The sequence below is a fragment of the Mus caroli genome, unplaced genomic scaffold, assembly GCF_978045245.1.
Source record: "Mus caroli unplaced genomic scaffold, Mus_caroli_1 scaffold_1, whole genome shotgun sequence".
Lineage (NCBI taxonomy): Eukaryota > Metazoa > Chordata > Mammalia > Rodentia > Muridae > Mus > Mus caroli.
Window position 1 is genome coordinate 50,810,646 of NW_028227256.1, and position 21,476 is coordinate 50,832,121.

The 21,476-nt window shown below is 40.5% G+C and overlaps 1 protein-coding gene across 6 annotated transcripts in view; it reads right to left on the reverse strand.

Annotated features, from left to right (window-relative positions):
- Nucleotides 1-21,476, reverse strand: part of Hecw2 (HECT, C2 and WW domain containing E3 ubiquitin protein ligase 2) — a 407,742-nt gene that overhangs the window by 133,403 nt on the left and 252,863 nt on the right. For 5 of the 6 annotated variants that reach the window (XM_021160080.3, XM_029476576.2, XM_085837264.1 and 2 more), the window contains 2 exons: nt 17,882-17,989; nt 8,947-9,041 (listed from right to left, as the gene is read on the reverse strand). In XM_021160080.3, coding sequence (XP_021015739.1) covers nt 8,947-9,041; nt 17,882-17,989 — 203 coding nt within the window. Of the gene's footprint in view, nt 1-8,946; nt 9,042-17,881; nt 17,990-18,855; nt 18,918-21,476 lie in introns of those variants that run through there. The other variant, XM_029476584.2, reaches the window with a different exon arrangement.

The window sequence follows — 21,476 nt, forward strand, 5'->3', positions numbered from 1 at the left end:
TTTTGATGGGGATTGCATTGAATCTGTAGATTGCTTTTGGCAAGATAGCCATTTTTACAATGTTGATCCTGCCAATCCATGAGCATGGGAGATCTTTCCATCTTCTGAGATCTTCTATAATTTCTTTCTTCAGAGACTTGAAGTTTTTATTATACAGATCTTTCACTTCCTTAGTTAGAGTCACGCCAAGATATTTTATATTATTTGTGACTATTGAGAAGGGTGTTGTTTCCCTAATTTCTTTCTCAGCCTGTTTATTCTTTGTGTAGAGAAAGGCCATTGATTTGTTTGAGTTAATTTTATATCCACCTACTTCACTGAAGCTGTTTATCAGGTTTAGGAGTTCTCTGGTGGAATTTTTAGGGTCACTTATATATACTATCATATCATCTGCAAAAAGTGATATTTTGACTTCATCTTTTCCAATTTGTATCCCTTTGATCTCCTTTTGTTGTCGAATTGCTCTGGCTAGGACTTCAAGTACTATGTTGAATAGGTATGGAGAAAGTGGACAGCCTTGTCTAGTCCCTGATTTTAGAGGGATTGCTTCAAGCTTCTCACCATATACTTTGATGTTGGCTACTGGTTTGCTGTAGATTGCTTTTATCATGTTTAGGTATGGGCCTTGAATTCCTGATCTTTCCAAGACTTTTATCATGAATGGGTGTTGGATCTTGTCAAATGCTTTTTCCACATCTAACGAGATGACCATGTGGTTTTTGTCTTTGAGTTTGTTTATATACTGGATTACGTTGATGGATTTCCGTATATTGAACCATCCCTGCATCCCTGGGATGAAACCTACTTGGTCAGGATGGATGATTGTTTTGATGTGTTCTTGGATTCGGTTAGCAAGAACTTTATTGAGGATTTTTGCATCAATATTCATAAGGGATATTGGTCTGAAGTTTTCTATCTTTGTTGGGTCTTTTTGTGGTTTAGGTATCAGAGTAATTGTGGCTTCATAGAATGAGTTGGGTAGAGTACCTTCTGTTTCTATTTTGTGGAATAGTTTGTGAAGAACTGGGATTAGATCTTCTTTGAAGGTCTGATAGAACTCTGCACTAAACCCATCTGGTCCTGGGCTTTTTTTAGTTGGGAGACTATTAATGACTGCTTCTATTTCTTTGGGGGATATAGGGCTGTTTAGATCATTAACCTGATCTTGATTCAACTTTGGTACCTGGTATCTGTCTAGGAACTTCTCCATTTCATCCAGGTTCTCCAGTTTTGTTGAGTATAGCCTTTGGTAGAAGGATCTGATGGTGTTTTGGATGTCTTCAGGATCTGTTGTTATGTCTCCTTTTTCATTTCTGATTTTGTTAATTAGGATGCTTTCCCTGTGCCCTCTAGTGAGTCTGGCTAAGGGTTTATCTATCTTGTTGATTTTCTCAAAGAACCAGCTCCTTGATTGGTTGATTCTTTGAATAGTTCTTCTTGTTTCCACTTGGTTGATTTCACCCCTGAGTTTGATTATTTCCTGCCGTCTACTCCTCTTGGGTGAATTTGCTTCCTTTTGTTCTAGTGCTTTTAGGTGTGTTGTCAAGCTGCTAATGTGTGCTCTCTCTAGTTTCTTTTTGGAGGCACCCAGAGCCAGGAGTTTTCCTCTTAGAAATGCTTTCATTGTGTCCCATAAGTTTGGGTATGTTGTGGCTTCATTTTCATTGAACTCTAAAAAGTCCTTAATTTCTTTCTTTATTCCTTCCTTGACCAAGGTATCATTGAGAAGAGTGTTGTTCAGTTTCCACGTGAATGTTGGCTTTCTATTATTTATTTTGTTATTGAAGATCAGCCTTAGTCCATGGTGATCTGATAGGATGCATGGGACAATTTTAATATTTTTGTATCTGTTGAAGCCTGTTTTGTGACCAATTATGTGGTCAGTTTTGGAGAAGGTACCATGAGGTGCTGAGAAGAAGGTATATCCTTTTGTTTTAGGATAAAATGTTCTGTAGATATCTGCCAGATCCATTTGATTCATAACTTCTGTTAGTTTCACTGTGTCCCTGTTTAGTTTCTGTTTCCATGATCTGTCCATTGGTGAAAGTGGTGTGTTGAAGTCTCCCACTATTATTGTATGAGGTGCAATGTGTGCTTTGAGATTTACTAAAGTTTCTTTAATGAATGTGGCTGCCTTTGTATTTGGAGCATAGATATTCAGGATTGATAGTTCATCTTGGAGGATTTTACCTTTGATGAGTATGAAGTGCCCCTCCCTGTCTTTTTTGATGACTTTGGGTTGGAAGTCAATCTTATCAGATATTAGAATGGCTACTCCAGCTTGTTTTTTCATACAATTTGCTTGGAAAATTGTTTTCCAGCCTTTCATTCTGAGGTAGTGTCTATCTTTTTCTCTGAGATGAGTTTCCTTTATGCAGCAAAATGTTGGGTCTTGTTTGTGTAGCCAGTTTGTTATTCTATGTCTTTTTATCGGGGAGTTGAGTCCATTGATATTAAGAGATATTAAGGAAAAGTAATTGTTGTTTCCTGTTATTTTTGTTGTTAAAGTTGGCATTCTGTTCTTGTGGCTGTCTTCTTTTAGGTTTGTTGAGGGATTACCTTCTTGTTGTTTCTAGGGCGTGGTTCCTGTCCTTGTATTGGTTTTTTCCTGTTATTACCCTTTGAAGGGCTGGATTCATGGAGAGATAATGTGTGAATTTGGTTTTGTCGTGGAATACTTTGGTTTCTCCATCTATGTTAATTGAGAGTTTGGCTGGGTATAGTAGCCTGGGCTGGAATTTGTGTTCTTTTAGTGTCTGTATAACATCCGTCCAGGATCTTCTGGCCTTCATAGTCTCTAGTGAAAAATCTGGTGTAATTCTGATAGGCTTGCCTTTATATGTTACTTGGCCTGTTTCTCTTACTGCTTTTAGTAATCTATCTTTATTTAGAGCATTTGTTGTTCTGATTATTATGTGTCGGGAGGTGTTTCTTTTCTGGTCCAGTCTATTTGGAGTTCTGTAGGCTTCTTGTATGTTCATGGGCATCTCTTTCTTTAGATTTGGGAAGTTTTCTTCCATAATTTTGTTGAAGATGTTTGCTGGTCCTTTGAGTTGAAAATCTTCATTCTCATCCACTCCTATTATCCGTAGGTTTGGTCTTCTCATTGTGTCCTGTATTTCTTGGATGTTTTGAGTTAGGATCTTTTTGCGTTTTACATTTTCCTTGATTGTTGTGCCGATGTTCTCTATGGAATCTTCTGCACCTGAGATTCTCTCTTCCATCTCTTGTATTCTGTTGCTGATGCTCGTATCTATGGTTCCAGATTTCTTTCCTAGGGTTTCTATCTCCAGTGTTGCCTCATTTTGGGTTTTCTTTATTGTGTCTACTTCCCTTTTTAGGTCGAGTATGGTTTTGTTCATTTCCATCATCTGTTTGGATGTGTTTTCCTGTTTTTCTTTAAGGACTTCTACCTGTTTGATTGTGTTATCCTGTTTTTCTTTAAGGACTTCTACCTGTTTGATTGTGTTATCCTGTTTTTCTTTAAGGACTTGTAACTCTTTAGCCATGTTCTCCTGTAATTCTTTATGTGAGTTATTAAAGTCCTTCTTGATGTCCTCTACCATCATCATGAGATATGCTTTTAGATCCGTGTCTAGCTTTTCCGGTGTGTTGGGGTGCCCTGGACTGGGCAAAGTGGGAGTGCTGGGTTCTGATGATGGTGAGTGGTCTTGGTTTCTGTTAGTAAGATTATTATGTTTACCTTTCGCCATCTGGTAATCTCTGGGGTTAGTTGTTATCGTTGTCACTGTTTAAAGATTGGAGCAGACTCTGTGTTCCACTCACCAGAAGTCTCAAAATCCTGTGGCGGGTGTCGTGGGTAGCTGGCGGGTGTCAGCTGACCCTGCGCTCTAGCTACCCAGGTGCTGGTCAGGACGGAAGAGGCCTGTGGCCCTACTCACCCCGGTTTTCTGCTTCCCTAACTAATGCAGTCTCAGGTCCCGCGCACAATTGGATTGGAGCAGAAGCTGTGTTCCACTCACCAGAAGTCTTAAGATCCTGTGGCGGGTGTCGTGGGTAGCTGGCGGGTGTCAGCCGACCCTGCGCCCTAGCTACCCTGGTGCTGTTCTGACCGGAAGAGGCTTGTGGCCCTACTCAGGCCAGATTTCTGCCTCCCAGACCAAAGCAGTCTCAGGTCCCGCGTGACTGGACTGGAGCAGAAGCTGTGTTCCACTCACCAGAAGTCTCAAAATCCTGTGGCGGGTGTCATGGGTAGCTGGCGGGTGTCAGCCGACCCTGCGCTCTAGCTACCCAGGTGCTGGTCAGACCCGAAGAGCTCTTACTAGTTGGAACATCTTCTAGATATATGCCCAGGAGAGGTATTGCGGGATCTTCCTTTAGTACTATGTCCAATTTTCTAAGGAACCACCAGACTGATTTCCAGAATGGTTGTACAAGCTTGCAATCCTACCAACAGTGGAGGAGTGTTCCTCTTTCTCCACATCCTCACCAGCATCTGCTGTCACCTGAATTTTTGATGTTAGCCATTCTGACTGGTGTGAGGTGGAATCTCAGGGTTGTTTGGATTTGCATTTCCCCGATGATTAAGGATGTTGAACAGTTTTTCAGGTGTTTCTCTGACATTCGGTATTCCTCAGGTGAGAATTCTTTGTTTAGTTTGAGCCCCATTTTTAATGGGGTTATTTGATTTTCTGGAGTCCACCTTCTTGAGTTCTTTATATATATTGGATATTAGTCCCCTATCTGATTTAGGATAGGTAAAGATCCTTTCCCAATCTGTTGGTGGCTTTTTTGTCTTATTGAAGGTGTCTTTTGCCTTGCAGAAGCTTTGCAGTTTCATGAGGTCCCGTTTGTCAATTCTCGATCTTACAGCACAAGCCATTGCTGTTCTATTCAGGAATTTTTCCCTGTGCCAATATTTTCGAGGCCTTTCCCCACTTTCTCCTCTATAACTTTCAGTGTCTCTGGTTTTATGTGGAGCTCCTTGATCCACTTAGATTTGACCTTAGTACAAGGAGATAGAAATGGATCAATTCGCATTCTTCTACATGATAACTGCCAGTTGTGCCAGCACCATTTGTTGAAAATGCTGTCTTTTTTCCACTGGATGGTTTTAGCTCCCTTGTCAAAGATCAAGTAACCATAGGTGTGTGAGTTCATCTCTAGGTTTTCAATTCTGTTCCATTGGTCTACTTGTCTGTTGCTATACCAGTACCATGCAGTTTTTATCACAATTGCTCTGTTGTAAAGCTTTAGGTCAGGCATGGTGATTCCACCAGAGGTTCTTTTATCCTTGAGAAGAGTTTTTGCTATCCTAGGGTTTTGTTATTCTAGATGAATTTGCAGATTGCCCTTTCTAATTCATTGAAGAATTGAGTTGGAATTTTGGTGGGGATTGCATTGAATCTGTAGATTGCTTTTGGCAAGATAGCCATTTTTACAATGTTGATCCTGCCAATCCATGAGCATGGGTGATCTTTCCATCTTCTGAGATCTTCTATAATTTCTTTCTTCAGAGACTTGAAGTTCTTATCATACAGATCATTCACTACTTCCTTAGGAGACAAGGCCTCTTATTAGCCCCAAATTCACCAAGTAGGTCAGATTGGCTAACCAGTTGGTTCAGGGATCTGTCTGTCTGTCTCCACTTCCCCAACGATGGAATTTTGAGTGTCCAGTCACACCCCACGTTTTTTATGTGTTTTCTAGGAATCACTCTTAGGTCCCCACACTTGCAAGGCAAGGGCATTATTGACTGAGTATATAACTCCCCAGGCCCCTTAATCCTAGTCTCTTGATGACCTTGGGCTGTTCATTCAACAAAAATGTGAGTTATTACACGGATTTTATCCCTCTGACTCGCAATTCCCAGATTAACAGGGTGGTGGCAGCTGCAGAGTGTCTAGAGAGCAGATTCTACAACTTCATCCTGCATGTTCTCAGCATACAGGGCCTGGCGCAGGGGATCCAGATGTTCCCTGTGACAGACGATTACAACCTACACTCCCTGCTGTACCAGGACAGCATGTATACAAAACAGGGCCTTGCCTTGAGCAGAACACACTGCCCAGTAAGTAAGACAAGTCTCTCTGGGATTATAACATGTATGTCTGACAGGAACTTGTTTGTGATTGAAATACATAGACTACCTTCGTTTAAAACTAGCTCCTCTCCTCTCCTCTCCCTCTCTTTATTGACACATGATCTTTTTATGTAGCTCAGATTGACAATCTTCCAGTCCCAGCCTCCTCAAGTGCCAGGATAACAGGCACATACCACTAAACCAGACTTATAAACTAATTAAAATATTTTAAACACTTACAAGGAATACAGGAAGACACCTATAAGTTTCATCTTAAAAATGTAATTTATTCTGCGGCAAGACTTACCTAAAGTAATTATCCAAGAATTCATAGAAAAATAGTGTCAGCTCTCTGGCAAAATGCTCATCTGAAATAATGTTCAAAGAGTACAGCTTTATCTCACACTATAATAGGCCAGGGAAGACCAACCATTATCACTAAATCCAGGATCATTCTTGTAATACACAGATCAGCATCTGTGTTTGAAAAAGGTTTTTAAATAGACTCACTCCATAGATCCATTCCAGGAAATCCAGAAGCAACAGTGCCAACCAAGTGCTGAAATAAGACAGTGCCCGAGCCTGCCCCTGCAGCTGACGGGTTTCCTGTTGCAAGGCTCAAAGACATCGGCTGCTTACTCAGATGAATGATAGTGATATCAACATCAACATACAAATGACAGAGGAGGCAGAGGGTCACACTCTTGATTCATCGAAAAGGGATTTGTGAGAAAGGGGATCACAGGCTTAGTGCAATGACTCATTTCCCGACCTGGAGAAATTCTCAGCTGCCTCTCTCAGGTCTATTCTTTGTATCTGTCATGGGCTAATCATACTAAGCAAGCTTCGTGAATATCAGTGCTGTTACTTACAATAATTAAAGACATGCTGTATACCTTAGGAACTACCAATCTGCAACATTGGCATAGCACTGACCTCCCCAAAGGAGGTCAGACCCAAGTGTTTTGAGTCTGCTCAGAAATCTACTGACCACCACTTTCATTAATGAGTTCTTTTAATCAAAATGTTCTATCCTGATTGAAGTGCTGTTGTCTACAAAAAGCTCTGAAGTCACACTGAAAGCACATTAATTATCCCCAAACTGCAGGCTTTGACAGGGCAGCCTCACCGGAAAATCATTGCAATGCATTTAATTGGCAGTGGGTTATACATCCCCCTCAATCCCCCTCCCCCCTTCAGTGACAGCTAGATCTTGGAACTGCTCAAGTCTAAAAGATTCTAAATTCAGGAAGTGCTGGCTTTCTTTTTATTGTTTAATTTCATTCAAAATGAGTTTTTCAGAGGTCTCTCTACTCTTTTAGGTATGTAACATTAACAATATTAATTTTTCATTTTACTATCTTAATGACAAGAAAGTCTAATCCAGTGTTACATGATCATGGCAGATTCTATAGTCAACGATTGTTAACACAGAGTATTATGTAGTAATGTGGGCTATTATTTCTATATTCTGTACTAGGTTTATTATACTAAAGAAAACTCTAATATAATTTTGTTGTTGTTGTTTTTTGAGACAGGGTTTCTCTGTATAGCTCTGACTGTCCTGGAACTCACTCTGTAGACCAGGATGGCCTTGAACTCAGAAATCCGCCTGCCTCTGCCTTTGAAATGCTGGGATTAAAGGCATGTGCCACTACTGCCCAGCTTAACATAATTTTACCCATTGAACAATTTTCATACATTGTTCCTCTTGTCTGGATTTTTTTTTTTCCTTTTTCTTCTTCATCCAAGTAGCCTTCTATTCATCATCTGGGCTGTCTTTCATTCAGAACTTTCTGGTCATAGCGCCACTTCACTCGGCCTCATACAATGACAACTTAAGTGATCTGACTTGAGCCACCATTGTCCCTGGTATAGCAGTAACAGTGACCCCCCCCCCCATTCTCCTTAGCTTCTGAGGAGACTCAGCACGTAGCAGACACACCCACCAGAAAGGAGTCTGAATAATGAGTAAAAGGAAATGATTGCTTCAGAGGCACTCCACAGGGTCGGACAATCTCAAAATGTCATCTGCAGAGAATGCTTTCTCAATTTGGAAGATTTAATCTAACCACCTTTCTGTTTCCAAAAATGCTATATCTCTAAAACACACACACACACAAACACACACAGTGAAGATTCTATGACATAGGAGTCAAGTTTTTATCTAGACTTTTATAAGCTTATTTTTATTAATGACAAAACCTTTAAGGATTTATACATTAGAGCCAAGAATCTTCCTAAACCATCAGTCAATTATGAGAACTATTGATTTTTAAAGTTGATCTAACAAGAGAAAACAATTCAGAGATCTGTAAAAGCAATCCTTAGGAGACTGCCATTCTCTTAGAGATGGAGGGTCTCCTTTCAAAGTAATGATTCTGCTTCTTCACATGAAGGCTTGATGAACAAGTTGGTTCCCAGCGAGTGGCCATGCTTTACCAAGCAGTAGGCTGTCGCAGGGCACTTTGTGGGGATTTAAACTCAGACCTCTGAGGAAGTGCACTCTGTTTGGGGGAAAGCTCCTTGAGGAATTGCTATGACATCACTGGGTGGATTTTCCATTTTACACACTGAATTCATGTAAATCCACCTGAGATATAGTATCACAATTCCCTACTAGCCTCATGCAAAAGCCTTCATGACAGAACACCACGTGATTCCCGGCGTTCCCTTGAAGAGCAGTTGGCATAGCAGGACCACTCTGTAGCAAGTGTTTTCCACTGATTGGTATAACAGATGCAGTTATGGAAGCCTTGTTACACATTTCCTTTCCTAAAACAGTGGCCATAACCATCGTGCATTTCCTTGTCATTGTCCCTTATGACTCTGACAGGGTAGCCCAGGCAGAAATAGAACTCTTCGCAGGCCTCAGGAGGAAGCCAGCAATGAGGAGAACTCACCATCACAGCTGGGTTCTTCACAGTAATACAGGGGGTTGTGGCTCGCAGGGCTCCACTAATACCATGGTAGTATTTGAAACAGATTTTGATCTCCGCTGCAAAGCAAATGGAGAAAAACAGCTGAATCCACTGATGAAATGCCACACCCCTCCCTGGCAATCCTTTCTAAACACAACTCCCTTTCCGACCGGCAGCAACGGATTTTTACCAATTCCTGATGAATTTTCTTTATTTTGCTTTTCTCTATTGCCTACTTTTTCACAGGGTCTTGATATGAACATCACCTAAGCTAGTCTGAAGCTCACTATGTGGCTCAAAAGAGCCCTGAACTCTGAATCCTCTCACCTCAGCCACCGAGCCCAGCTTTGCTGAAACTTCATAAGAACATCTCAACTGATTCGGAAAAACAATGCGTGCAAACAATATACTGAATATACTCTGTATATTCAGAGTAAAGGTAAGACTGTGATCCTCTTAGCTCTACCTGCCATGGTGCTCACAGTACCAGGCAGTGCTGTGTCTCCTGCCTGAGTTGTTATCCAATACCCACTTTAGCCTGTCCTGGGTGACAGGTGAGGGGTTCAGGTTTTCTGTAAGCCAGCTATGCACTCCACTGACAGTTTTTAACCTCTTATAAACAGATCATAGCTATGACTAGAATTATAGAAAGCAAAGCAGTCTAGCAAAGCATGGGCTGGATGGACTCTCCAGGAATACACATGACTTTAATCTTCCAAGTGACTTGAACGAGTTACTAAATAGGGATCAGATTTGGGGACCTGATCCACAGTGATGAGCACGTAGACTCGTGCACACCTTATAAATTTGGACAATTAAGTTTGAGAAAAGGCAAGGCGTATACCAACTGCGGTTTCTAGAAAGCAGTTAGTTTCCAAAAGCATGAAGTGAATGTGTTTCAATATAAACCTAGAGTCAGGGGAATGTCTCTGCTCACTAAGGTCTACATCCCCATGACATGTATTATCTCCCAGGTATCCTTCCGTAGATGCAATGGTGCTGGCTAGCAGGGAGGGCCACAGATGGCCATTCTGGTCAATAGAGGGAGCGCCTCTCAACAGAGTCACAGAATTGTTAAGATGGGGCTGCTCCACACATTTCCCAAGTAACTTAATTTACCACTGACTTTTCTGAGCATGACAAATGGCATCCTGCGGAGGATTTGACTGGTTTACTTAAAGAGAATGATATACGGAAAGCTTTCTTCTGAGAATTTATATTGCTATACTCCTCCTATCAATGGCCAAATGTTAAACCCAAGGAAAGTTCCATCATAAGTTAACACATCAAGTCTATCTATCATCTTTCTCTCCCTCTCTCTCTCTCTCTCTCTCTCTCTCTCTCTCTCTCTCATATATATATATATATATATATATACTATGTATCTAGACCTATATTTAGATATGTGTCTATTGTGTATGTATATATATGTATATATATATATATATGTGTGTGTGTGTGTGTGTATGTACATATCTATCAGTCTATCTATCTATCTATCTATCTATCTATCTATCTATCTATCTATCTAACATTTGTTGTTTCTGTGTTTTGAGACAAGGTTTCTCCATGTAACCGAGCCCTGGCTGTCCTAGAACTCACTTTGTAGACCAGGTAGGACTTGAACTCACAAAGATCCATCTGCCTCTGCCTCCTGTGTACTAGGATTAAAGACTTGTGCCATCATGCTCAGCTAATATCAAGTCCTTTCATATATACTCATTTCCACAGAATAATTCACAATTTAGTTAGGATCACTAATCACAAAATTTTACTATGCACCAACCAATATGCATGCTCACCACTGTGCCAGAGAGAACAAGGGACTCCAGGAGTGACATTTGGCCTAACAGTCATTTTACAGTTTAATTGCTGAGATGACAAGTCCAGGCATGGCAAACCACAAAATAAAGACACTAAAGAGGAAAAGCACCAGGAGGAGGAATATGGGGACCAGAGAGGAGGTTAGTGAGAGCACAGTGGAGCCTTGGGACAAGGTTTAAGGATGATACTCAAGACTAAGGAGCAGCGAGGAGGCAGCAGCAGAGCAAAACCCAGTATCCTTTGTGAGGAGTTGTACAGGCATGAGCTCATCTGCATCACACTCTAAACACCGGAGAGCTGCCAACTCTCTGTCTGTCTGCCTGCAATAAACATGGTGTGCTTTGGTAAGACATCTTCCATGCACTCTTAGGTTGAGGACAGGGCCCACACATCTTGAAGATTTTAGTAACTAGGTAACAGACCAAGAAAACACCACTGATTGTTTTAATGGGAGGATGTTGACCGTGGCAGCTTTGCTAACTGATCCATTTGGCATATTACTTCCCGGTACAACAGCAACAAGGACAATAACAACATAATCATCACCTATTTAACAATTTAGAGTCCACACAATTCCATGGTGAATTTAACATGAACTGTACAAAAGTAGATTTTGTGGTGCTGATCACTAAGACCCTTCAGAGCTGTACTGAAGAAGTAGAGAGCTGAGGGGGTTAGATCAATCAGCCAGGACAAACCATACACAGAGGCATGTCATCAAAGAGAAGAACAAGGTCCCAGACAGAATAGGGGTTGTGTTTGTACTTGGATAGGAACCAAACTGGTTCCTTCAACTGAATACCAGAACAGTTTCTACCCTTAAAATACAGGACCTGTGGTGAGTGGTACTGATTTTGCCTTCGGCTTAGTATTGAGTGCTTTAGGAGGACAGTCAAAATATTTTTTAAAATGGGAGAATGAGATTTCAGCTAATATACTTGAATCCCTTCAAGGTGGTTAGAGAGATTGAAAGATTGTTCACAGTGTAGAAATGCAGGGCTGGGCTCAGATGACAGCTCTAACTGTAAGCAGAAATGTCACATAATAAGAACATTGTAGAGAAATATATACAGGGGCAACTGTGAACAAATGTAAATGTAAGGACTGCATGTCCAGTTGGGGAAGTATCCAGGGCCATGAGGCCAGCCTCACTCAACAGCAAGAAAGAACACACAGAGGAGCAAGGGGTGTCCCACTTTCCCCACAACCTGATGTGGCAGGCAATACATCCTCTTACTGCATTCAAGCCACAGGGAAACAAAACAAAAGAATCTCCAGTCTGTAAAACAAGAGTATTTTTTTTTTAAAGCATGTACTTAACATGTGCTGGCTCAGAAGGCAGCAGGAGAGGGAAAGATGGTGCTTCCTGCTTTGACCCATAGGGTCTGGGTGGGTTGTGGAGTCCTAGCCTCAAGAGGAAGGATGTGGCCTGATGACATCTTCCTTTCTGAGGCCTCTTCTGATCCCTGAAGCTAAACATGAATTACAGAATTATATCCCATTCCTCTTAATAATGTGTGGGAGAGTTTGCTTATGCAATTACTAAAACAAAGATTTAAAATCTTGAATTTGAATGTTGACAAGACAGACATGTCTCTTTATCTTGAAACTTTGAATCCTCTGATGTTTATAAATACAAACAAAAGATTTCCCTAAGGTAATAGCCCCTCATTACACTTCCACCACAGAGGGGCGGATGAGTGTTGGGGAGCAGAGGGAGGAGGAGATGGAACTTCAGACAGCATTTAGGAACCTAATATGTTCCTCAGAAAAGGGACTTCTCTATATCAAATCTCAGTACAACTATGTTATCATCTGTTTAAAAAGTACAGACTTCTAGGTCAATATAGGAATAAAATATTTCTAGATAAAGAATGTGAAATTAGTCACCAGTTCCCTTCACGGGAAGGACACTTGTATTTGCTTTGGTGACAGAGACAGTTACTTCTAATTTTACATATTTTAAAAATGAGTCTCTTTTCATAAATTATCTATTCAAAATGTATCTTCTAAAAGCAATCAACTCAGCCATATCAGCCCTGGACACATATGATGATACTGTAAACATTCCCTGAGAAAAGATTCTATGGTCTACCCCCACAAGCCAGGGGTTTGCTTCAAAGACTGAAATCTATGCATCACCTTACACAATGGCACGTTTGCTTAGGCGATCCTTCACAGACTGTTGTCATTTAGGAAGTCTGGATTATCTCATGGTGTGTAAGTTGGATATACAATTTTACCATAAAGATTGGTGAAAAGAGAGCGCCCTTCTTTCTTTTATCATTTCTATTTCACTAAAACAAAGTGAATTAGAAATGGAGGGCTGGTACTCAGGCAGTAGCTATATGTCATCTCTCACTGTAAGAGGAGACATCATATAAGCTCATTAATTCTACTACACAGTTTTTAACTGTTGCCCTGTGAGCTGTCATGAAATGGTCCTCTTTGTTGCCATATTATTCAGAGGATGCAAACTGATGAAGGTCTCACTTTAATCTTTACGCTTCTAAAGACACTTACCCACAGTACCAGCAGCATGCTCACTTGCCATGTGCAAGTCGTTACAAGTTGTCTGTGGGTTTGTGCAGAGGGAAAGCCTTCCTTGGTCAAGGTACAGCATAGCAATCATGAAAACAAATGATGGGCAATCTCACTGTGGATGTGGCAGAAGTCTCATGGGATGAGAGAGCTGACTGAACCCAACACATGGCACATGAAGAATGACACTGGAAAGTACCAAGTCTCCGAGAGCAAGAACACACTCTGTGCCAGTGAAAAGGGACTAAAAAATGATGGCCTTAGGGTAGGGGCCCTGATGGTGAAAACAGGAGGCTGAGGTCACTCTTCTCTCTCAGTAAAAATCATCCCACCACATGCATATTTTTCAAGGCACCAAGTTAGCCCCCGCCCCCAGTGGTATGACTGCCATGCTTACTATTTGCATTGCTAATGTTGCTTCCAAGGACCAAGACAGGTAAAATTCCAAAAATATTAGAAAATTATTGCAAACATTAGTGTTTGGGTTGTTGCCTTAACAATCACAAAGCAATTCAGCCATTAAAGTGCACAATTTCTAGGTGCGCTCACTGATCCATGATTAGTAAGTACCTAAAATTGTACCTCAAAGTTGGTGATCAATAAATGTTTAACAATGATGGGGAAGATGAATAGATATATAGAAGAAAGAAAAAAGGCAAAAAACGTCACCTAAGCATGAACAAATAAAAGAAGAACCACAGTTTATGAAAGACTACATAGAATAAAATCAACATCATGGCACACCAGACAACTGTTGAAACCCCTTAAACTTCAAAACTGCAGAATACATACTGCAAAGATGACCCACTCAGTTGCTGCAAGCCACTCACTGGAGGCAATACGCTCACTGGAAAGGTAGCTGACAGCTTTTCCCTATTTTTTGGCTTTCTTTTCTTTGTGTGGATGTTGTATTGGAATGTACTATGAGTCTGCACACAAGTGCTAAAACCAGAGGTTCAATGCCCAGTTTATTTTCTGATATAGGGTCTCTCATTGAAACTGGAGCTTACTGACCAGGCTTCACTGTCAGCCAGGGAGCTCCAGGAATCCCCTGTGTCTGCCACCTGTCCTGCCACCCAGTGTTGGAGTTACATACACGCACTCCAGATTCTAGTACTTTGGGTAGTTTATAGGGATTCAAGCTTGACTACTCTTGCTTGTGCAGCAAGCCTTTTAATACTGAACTGGGTCTCCAGCCCTTGATTATTGTCCTAAAACAAGTAGATATTCATAATGCCAGTGCCTAAGGTCATCTCCCAAAAATTATATCCATTTTGTTTTTCCTTCAAAGCCATTCAAGAAAGGCTGCAATGTTATAAGCCTGGGATGTCTGTGTCCTCTGACGGTTTAGATAGACAACCTGAAGCGTCTTAGGTTCTGACTTAAACAGATCAGTTTTTTTCAAAGAGTCCTATCTTGTTTGGGCTTCTAATAAGCCAATGATGAAAGTTTTTTTTTTTGTAAGATGAAAGAAAAATTTTGAATATTGATTTTCAATCAGAGTTGACAATATCCTGAATTTTAGAAGAAGCTGTAAGTCTTTCTGCCATTAGCTCCAAAGATTCTAGTAATATTACATTATTCTGTAAAGATATTTTTCATCTCTCTTTTTATCGTACAGAACCTCTGAATATATATTATAGCTCCAAGTTTTATGGGATTCATGAGTGTGTAAATGAGTGTTGTTATACCTGCTTCTCATGCTCCTTCTTGGGCTCATTTCCTTCTGTTTGTTTTATCCTATTCTGATAGGTTAGCTTTTGTTTTATCATATAACATAACCCAAGTTTTAAAATTATCCCTTAGAAGCCTGTTTGATTTCTAATAAGACACAGAAAAGGGTGGATCTAGATTGGAGGGGATGTGGGAGGAGCTGGCAGGATTACAGGGAGGGGAAACCATAATCAAGATATATTGCATTAGGATTTAAAAAAAAGTCTCAAGATGGTCCAGAGTCAGACACTGGTTCAAGATGACATTAAAAGGATGCCTTTTGCTCATGAGCTTGGAGAGAAAAACTCCATTCATCAATGTTTTACACTCTAAGGATCAGAATGCATGTTGGGAGTGGCATCTTTATGGCTCTTCTAGAATCATGGTGCACTGTTCTAGTCTTTAACCTACACTATTTTTCTCAGCCCTTAAACAATCTGGAGAATTTTGGTTCTATAATCCTGCTTGCAGCACTCCTAGTTATATGCATTAAAAAAAAAAAAAGAAGAAGAAGAAGAAAGGGGGGGGACCTACTCCAGTGCATTCTGCAATCCCATTCAATATCCACAGCAGGATGAGGTATGCAGACACATTTCCCAAGCCACACATTTACTATGCAGCATGTTATGGTTCTTATACTTGCTGTTTTAGATAGTCTCAATAGCCAGGACATTATGAGCCTCTAGCAGGAAATGCAATACTCTAAACAGGCTTTTGGTTTCCTTATGCATACTTCAGAATACAGCACTGTGTGGTCACATTTGCTTTACACTAGAGTTCCGTGCCTTCGGTGACTGTGCAGGCACCAAGGGTGGACTTCAGCATTCAGTCACTAATAGGAAACTGACTTTACCTTTCCCTGGCATTTAGTTGGCAATATATTTGTGTCCTTTTAAAGAAAGAGTCTTATTAGACCAGCTAACTTTCATGGCAGTTCCTGTCTTACAGTATTTGCTTGCCCTATAGTGCTCTCTGGTCAGTATCCCAGGTCTATAGATTCCCCCGTGTTTCTGTCATGAGATGAGTCCAACACTGTACTTGAAAATGGGGAAACCTGAAAACTTCTCTGAAGGGTAGGCGGCATGCCCCACAGAGGACGGCCAACATAGATGAACTGAACAGCATCACTGGAAGTTCCTTGTTTAATAATGTTATATTGGGACTTTTTCTTCTTCTTTTTTTAAATTTTAACATACATTTAAAAATTTTTATTTATATATTTATTCTTCTCTCTTTACCCTATAGGTCCTTTGTTTTATTATATTATATTATATTATATTATATTATATTAAGTATACATTTTATTATTAGTGCTTTAGAAGCCTATTTGTTTTCTAATGTGAGACAAAAAGGATGCCTCAGAATGCAAGGGGAGGTGAGGAGGGGCTGGGAAGAGTAGAGGGTGAGGAAACCATAATCAGGACATGTTATACAGGAAAAAAATTCTATTTCAATCAAAGGAGAAATAAAGAGAGAAAGAGAGAGGGGGTAGGAGGGAGGAAGGGGGTAGAAGGGAGGGATGGAGGGAGGGAGGGAGGGGGGAGGAAGGATTGAAGGAACGAACAAAGGAAAGAACTGTTTTGGTGTACAATTTTCTTCCTTCGTTATGATAAAATTTCACAGTTATCAAATTGAGACATGGAACTTAGGCCAACGTAAATCTGTGTATTAAGCCATGGCCCACCATATTTGGCTCCACAATAAACTATCTCCTCTCCTTGTTAAGGTCACAGCTATGATTCTTGTGTTTGACCATGCTTAAACAGACAATATTAGCAGAATGCTGGACTATGAAACAAGACACACCTTACAGGGCAGAGGTGGAGTTAGAAGAGGCTCTTAGATACTGACTTACCAGGAAGGACTGTGGAAGAAACTACCTGAAGCCTTTAATGCTGACTAAGGCCACAGGTGCTGATCATCTAAAACAACTTTTTATATTACAGAAGTCTTAGAGCTTTACTGAAAGCATTTGAAATAAGTTCCTACCTGATCAACATGTACTTTATGTTTTGTCTTGATAAGTCCTTTCGTTTCTAGTATTTATAGAATCTCTTACATAGAAATTTTAATTCTTAGGAGTTCAACATTATGGGAAAATTTCAAAAGCCTATGTTTTTCATGTGTTAAAGGAAGGAAACTTCTGAAGATTTTCAAATTAACCAGGACTGACTAATAAACTGGGAAATCAACCATGCTCTTCCATTATATTCATTCATCTGCCTTCTTCCTCTTCCATAAAAATACACTCAGAATTCCTGTGTACTCACGAATGTTAGTATGACTATAAACACACACACATCCTGTCACATTTTACCCAAAAGAAACAGCTGAAGCATCTCTAATGAACTATGTGCTTTGTAAGTGTCTGTATTTACACATACAGCACAGGGTGGATGGGGTAATAGTTGATCTCTCTGCATCCAATTTTTGATTGTTCATATTTGACCTTAATGGCAGTCTGCCACAGACTATCTCATCCACTCTTTGTTGACCTACATGTAAAAGGTTACCTTCTGCTGGTAAGAAATGAGATATATTCAAAGCAAATAGAATTCCTAAGTTAATCACAACATTGAACTCTCTGATTCCTAAAATGAATACTAGTTACAGTTGTATATAATCTCCAGTGAACATTTTCTAAACAACATATCTTCTATATGGGACTTCTTGACATAAATAAGGGCCTAGAACTTCAATAATGTTCAAATATGATTCCATAGGTTCAACACACATGTACACTACTTAGTCTCATACTGTGTCACACTCATGATTCTATAGATTCACTCACATGCACACTACTCAGTCTCATACTGTCTCATGTTCATCGATTACTTACGTTCCATGAAGTAGGGCCCGGGCTCAATTCGCCATACAATTTGTCCTTTTTGGGTTCCAGTCACACCCCTGTTTTTAGAGTCCCAGAAGTTGGCTGGAGAATTCTCATCTGGTAAAAACCAAAGAGACAGTTTTAGCTTAATTATAACCTGCCATCTCTTAGCTCAAAGATCAACATAAGTTCTAAAATAAGCGGAAAAAAAGATAAAGAAGGCAGACCGTCAGTGAACACTGTTTATAATGACTACCTCCTAGCATATCATCACCCTGTGTTTCTACATTTGCATCTATTTGGGGAAAATGGAGGTCTAATAGGGAAGACGGTGGCACCTTTAGGTGTGGCCAGGATGTTGCCAAAATATAATATTGCAATGAACCAAGGATTGATTTACTACAGCTTCAGTGATGGGCTGATTTGTAAGAAAGAAGCTGGGGTAAACTTGCATCTATGAAATCTTTATCAAAAGTTGAGAATTAAGCTGAGAGAATTCAACAAAACCAATGGTGGGTGGACAAAAGACTCAAGGTCAGGAAGCTGATCCAGGCAACAGGGTGGCTTTGCAGGAACAGTGCTAAGCAGCACTAGCCAATGCCTCATGTCTTCCAGGCCAACCGCTTGCAAAAGTCAAAGGCAACAGAGCTAGAGCTAACATAAGAACAGTAAAAGACAGTGATTCAACTTTGGTACAGAAGAAAGATAGAAGTTAAAGTGGCCCAGAGAACAAGCCAGTGGACCACACTTCTCAGGGTTTCCACATGGAAACTGCAATATTCCCCTCGTGCTTATGATGCAGGGATGCTCTGCTGCATCTGGCTCTGCCCTGCCATGCTGAAGGCCAAAGGGAGTCATAGTCTAGAACTTGTTCACATTATACGACCTTAAAACTTTTTCCTACTGAAAAGCATATGATAATACTGACTTTTCAAGTCACATATGCTGCTTCCCCCCACTATGATAAAAAATTAGAAATATACCTCTAAGAGTTGGGGAAAAAATCCAGGCAGGATAAAGTAAAACCTCCAATAAGGAAGGGACGATGGAGAAATGATTCAAAGTTCAAAGGAATAGTCCTAAGTAGAAAAAGTCCTCTTCTGAACTTGAAAGAAATAGAAAATTGGTCAAAGTTGACTGTTACCAACAGCTCAGGGAGATTGCTGTTGCTGACTGTCTACATTGAGCTGTCATTCAGGGTCCTAGAGACAGAACATTCTGGGTGGCCTGGTCCCTTCATGTCCTTTATCACATTATAAGTCAGTGAATATTTAGTGTAGAAGGCCAAGAAAGGCCAGAGTTCCTAAAAATTGGAAGGTATGTACCAGCTGTGATATCACCAGCTTTCCTGCACAGTCAACAGACAACCTAATCCATCACAGAATGTGACCGAGATGTCTAACTAGAATGAAATCAGGCAATCACTACACATGGGACTTTAAAGGTATACTACGGTACCTGAGACAGATTGTATGCTGCCTGGTCACTGAACTTCTTTGCCAACATAATCCTAAGTTTGTTCAAGGCAACAGTTGTACCTGGTTAAAAATACTCAGTCTTCACTATTCTTTATAGCTGAAGGAAGCCACATGTGGCTAGTTCTGGCCAGGAAGATTTACGTGGCAGTTTATTGGTGGGCCCTTCAAGTAAGCTGGACATTTTTCTGGTTTAACATGCGTGAGGATGGGCTCACATCCCTCTGCTTGTTCCTCTGAAGTTCTCTTTAATGAGAGCCACATATTAAGGGAGCAGATCGAGGAACCAGAAGCAGCTGTGACAGTTTGCTGAGTTCTGAAACCATCTGTATTTAGGCTTCCTGCTACCTAACGATGAACAGTTCCATTTGGCTAAGACACTGTGGTTATGTTTATCAACTGCAGATGAACATTATTCCTGGTGGTTACATACTCCATAAAACCATAAGTAATTTAGACTCATCATTCCCGACATGCCCAGGAATCATGGCCCTGTATCAGTGCTCTAGATTAGACAACAAGGGTAGTTATTTCACAACTTTTTTTGGAACAAACAGAGGAGCTTAGATGGGGAGAGAAATTCTCAAATAATTGCAAGCAAATTTACCCGAATATTTCCTCCCTTGGAAAACACACAGGGACAGGGAGTAGAGAATGTCTGCGTTCACAAAATGTTTCTTGAAAATAATAATAAAAGTAGTCAGCAGCTGAGAGTGGTAGCACACCCTGTAATCCCAGCACTTGGGAAGCAGAGGCAAGAGGAAATAAATTTCAGGTTTGCCTAGGCTATGGAACAGTCCTGTCTTAAGAGAACAGCAGTAACAAAAACAAGATGAGTGGTAAAGCACACTGGAAATTTCCTAAAAAATGCTTTAGCCATTGCCCTTGACCCCAGGAAGGTAGACAAAGCATCATCAATTTTGTTGAAACCAGAAGTGTCAGCATCACTCTGACTATAAGGTTTCCATGAGGAGGTTGTGCTTGTGCAAAAAGTTTGTATTTTTGGTCTTACTTTTCTTCTTTCTCTTCTCAAGCAACGAATTAAACTAAGCTAAACACATGTCACATCACACAACATTGGCAAAGCAGCCTTCTGAGGGGCAGAGAGTAGTCAGGAATGAAATGAGGAGACATATTCTAAGGAAGCAGGGTCAGAGAACCAGTGTGGGCATCTCTTGACCCAGTCACATTCACTGAAAGGTAGAAATACCAGCCTCAGGAGTAGGAAGGAGGGACAATAACCTAGAGGTATTCAATTCAGCTACAAGGTCAAGTGGAGAAGAAATCATGTTATCTCTAACTTTAATGGTTCATAGTCCATATAGACAACTCCATTTGGAGGTGAATAAATACATGAAAAATGCATATTAAGAGTATAATGAGAGCTCATCTTACCCCAGTCAGAATGACTGTTATCATAAAAACATACAGTAGATGGTGGTGAGGATGTGGGGAGAGGGGTGTTGATGAAAATGTAAATAATGGCAACCAGTATAGAAATCAGTTTGGAGAGTTTCTAAAAATAGAATTACCATATGATCTATCTATACTACTTCTGGATATATACTCACAAGAACAAGGTTTAGCTTCCATTAAGTATACCCATGTGTACATGCTAAGCATGGTACTACTCATGGTAGCCATGTTATAACATCAGCCTAGGTGTCCATCAACAGATAACTGAATTTTAAAAATGTGGTAGAGCCCCCTCCACAAGAACCCTATCTTCCTTCTGGTCTACACCTTCACCTGGAAGATCTGCATGTGTGTGCCCCTCTCAACAACCCACAGTGTGCAGGTCTCCCAGGAGATCTGCTGTACCCAGGGACACAGGAGGCAGACTCCAGACAGAGACACTCAGGCAAGTTAACACCAGAGATAAGCAGATGGCAAGAGGCAAGTGCAAGAACATAAGCAACAGAAGCCAACATACTTTGGCACCATCAAAACCCAGTTCTCCTACCATAGCAAACATTAAATACCCCAACACACCTGAAAAGCATAACCTAAATGTTGACATACAATCTCATCTTATGAAGAAAATAGAGATTTTTAAGGAGGATATAAACAACTCATTAAAGAAATACAAGAAAACATGGTTGAACATGCAGAAGCCCTTAAAGAGGAAA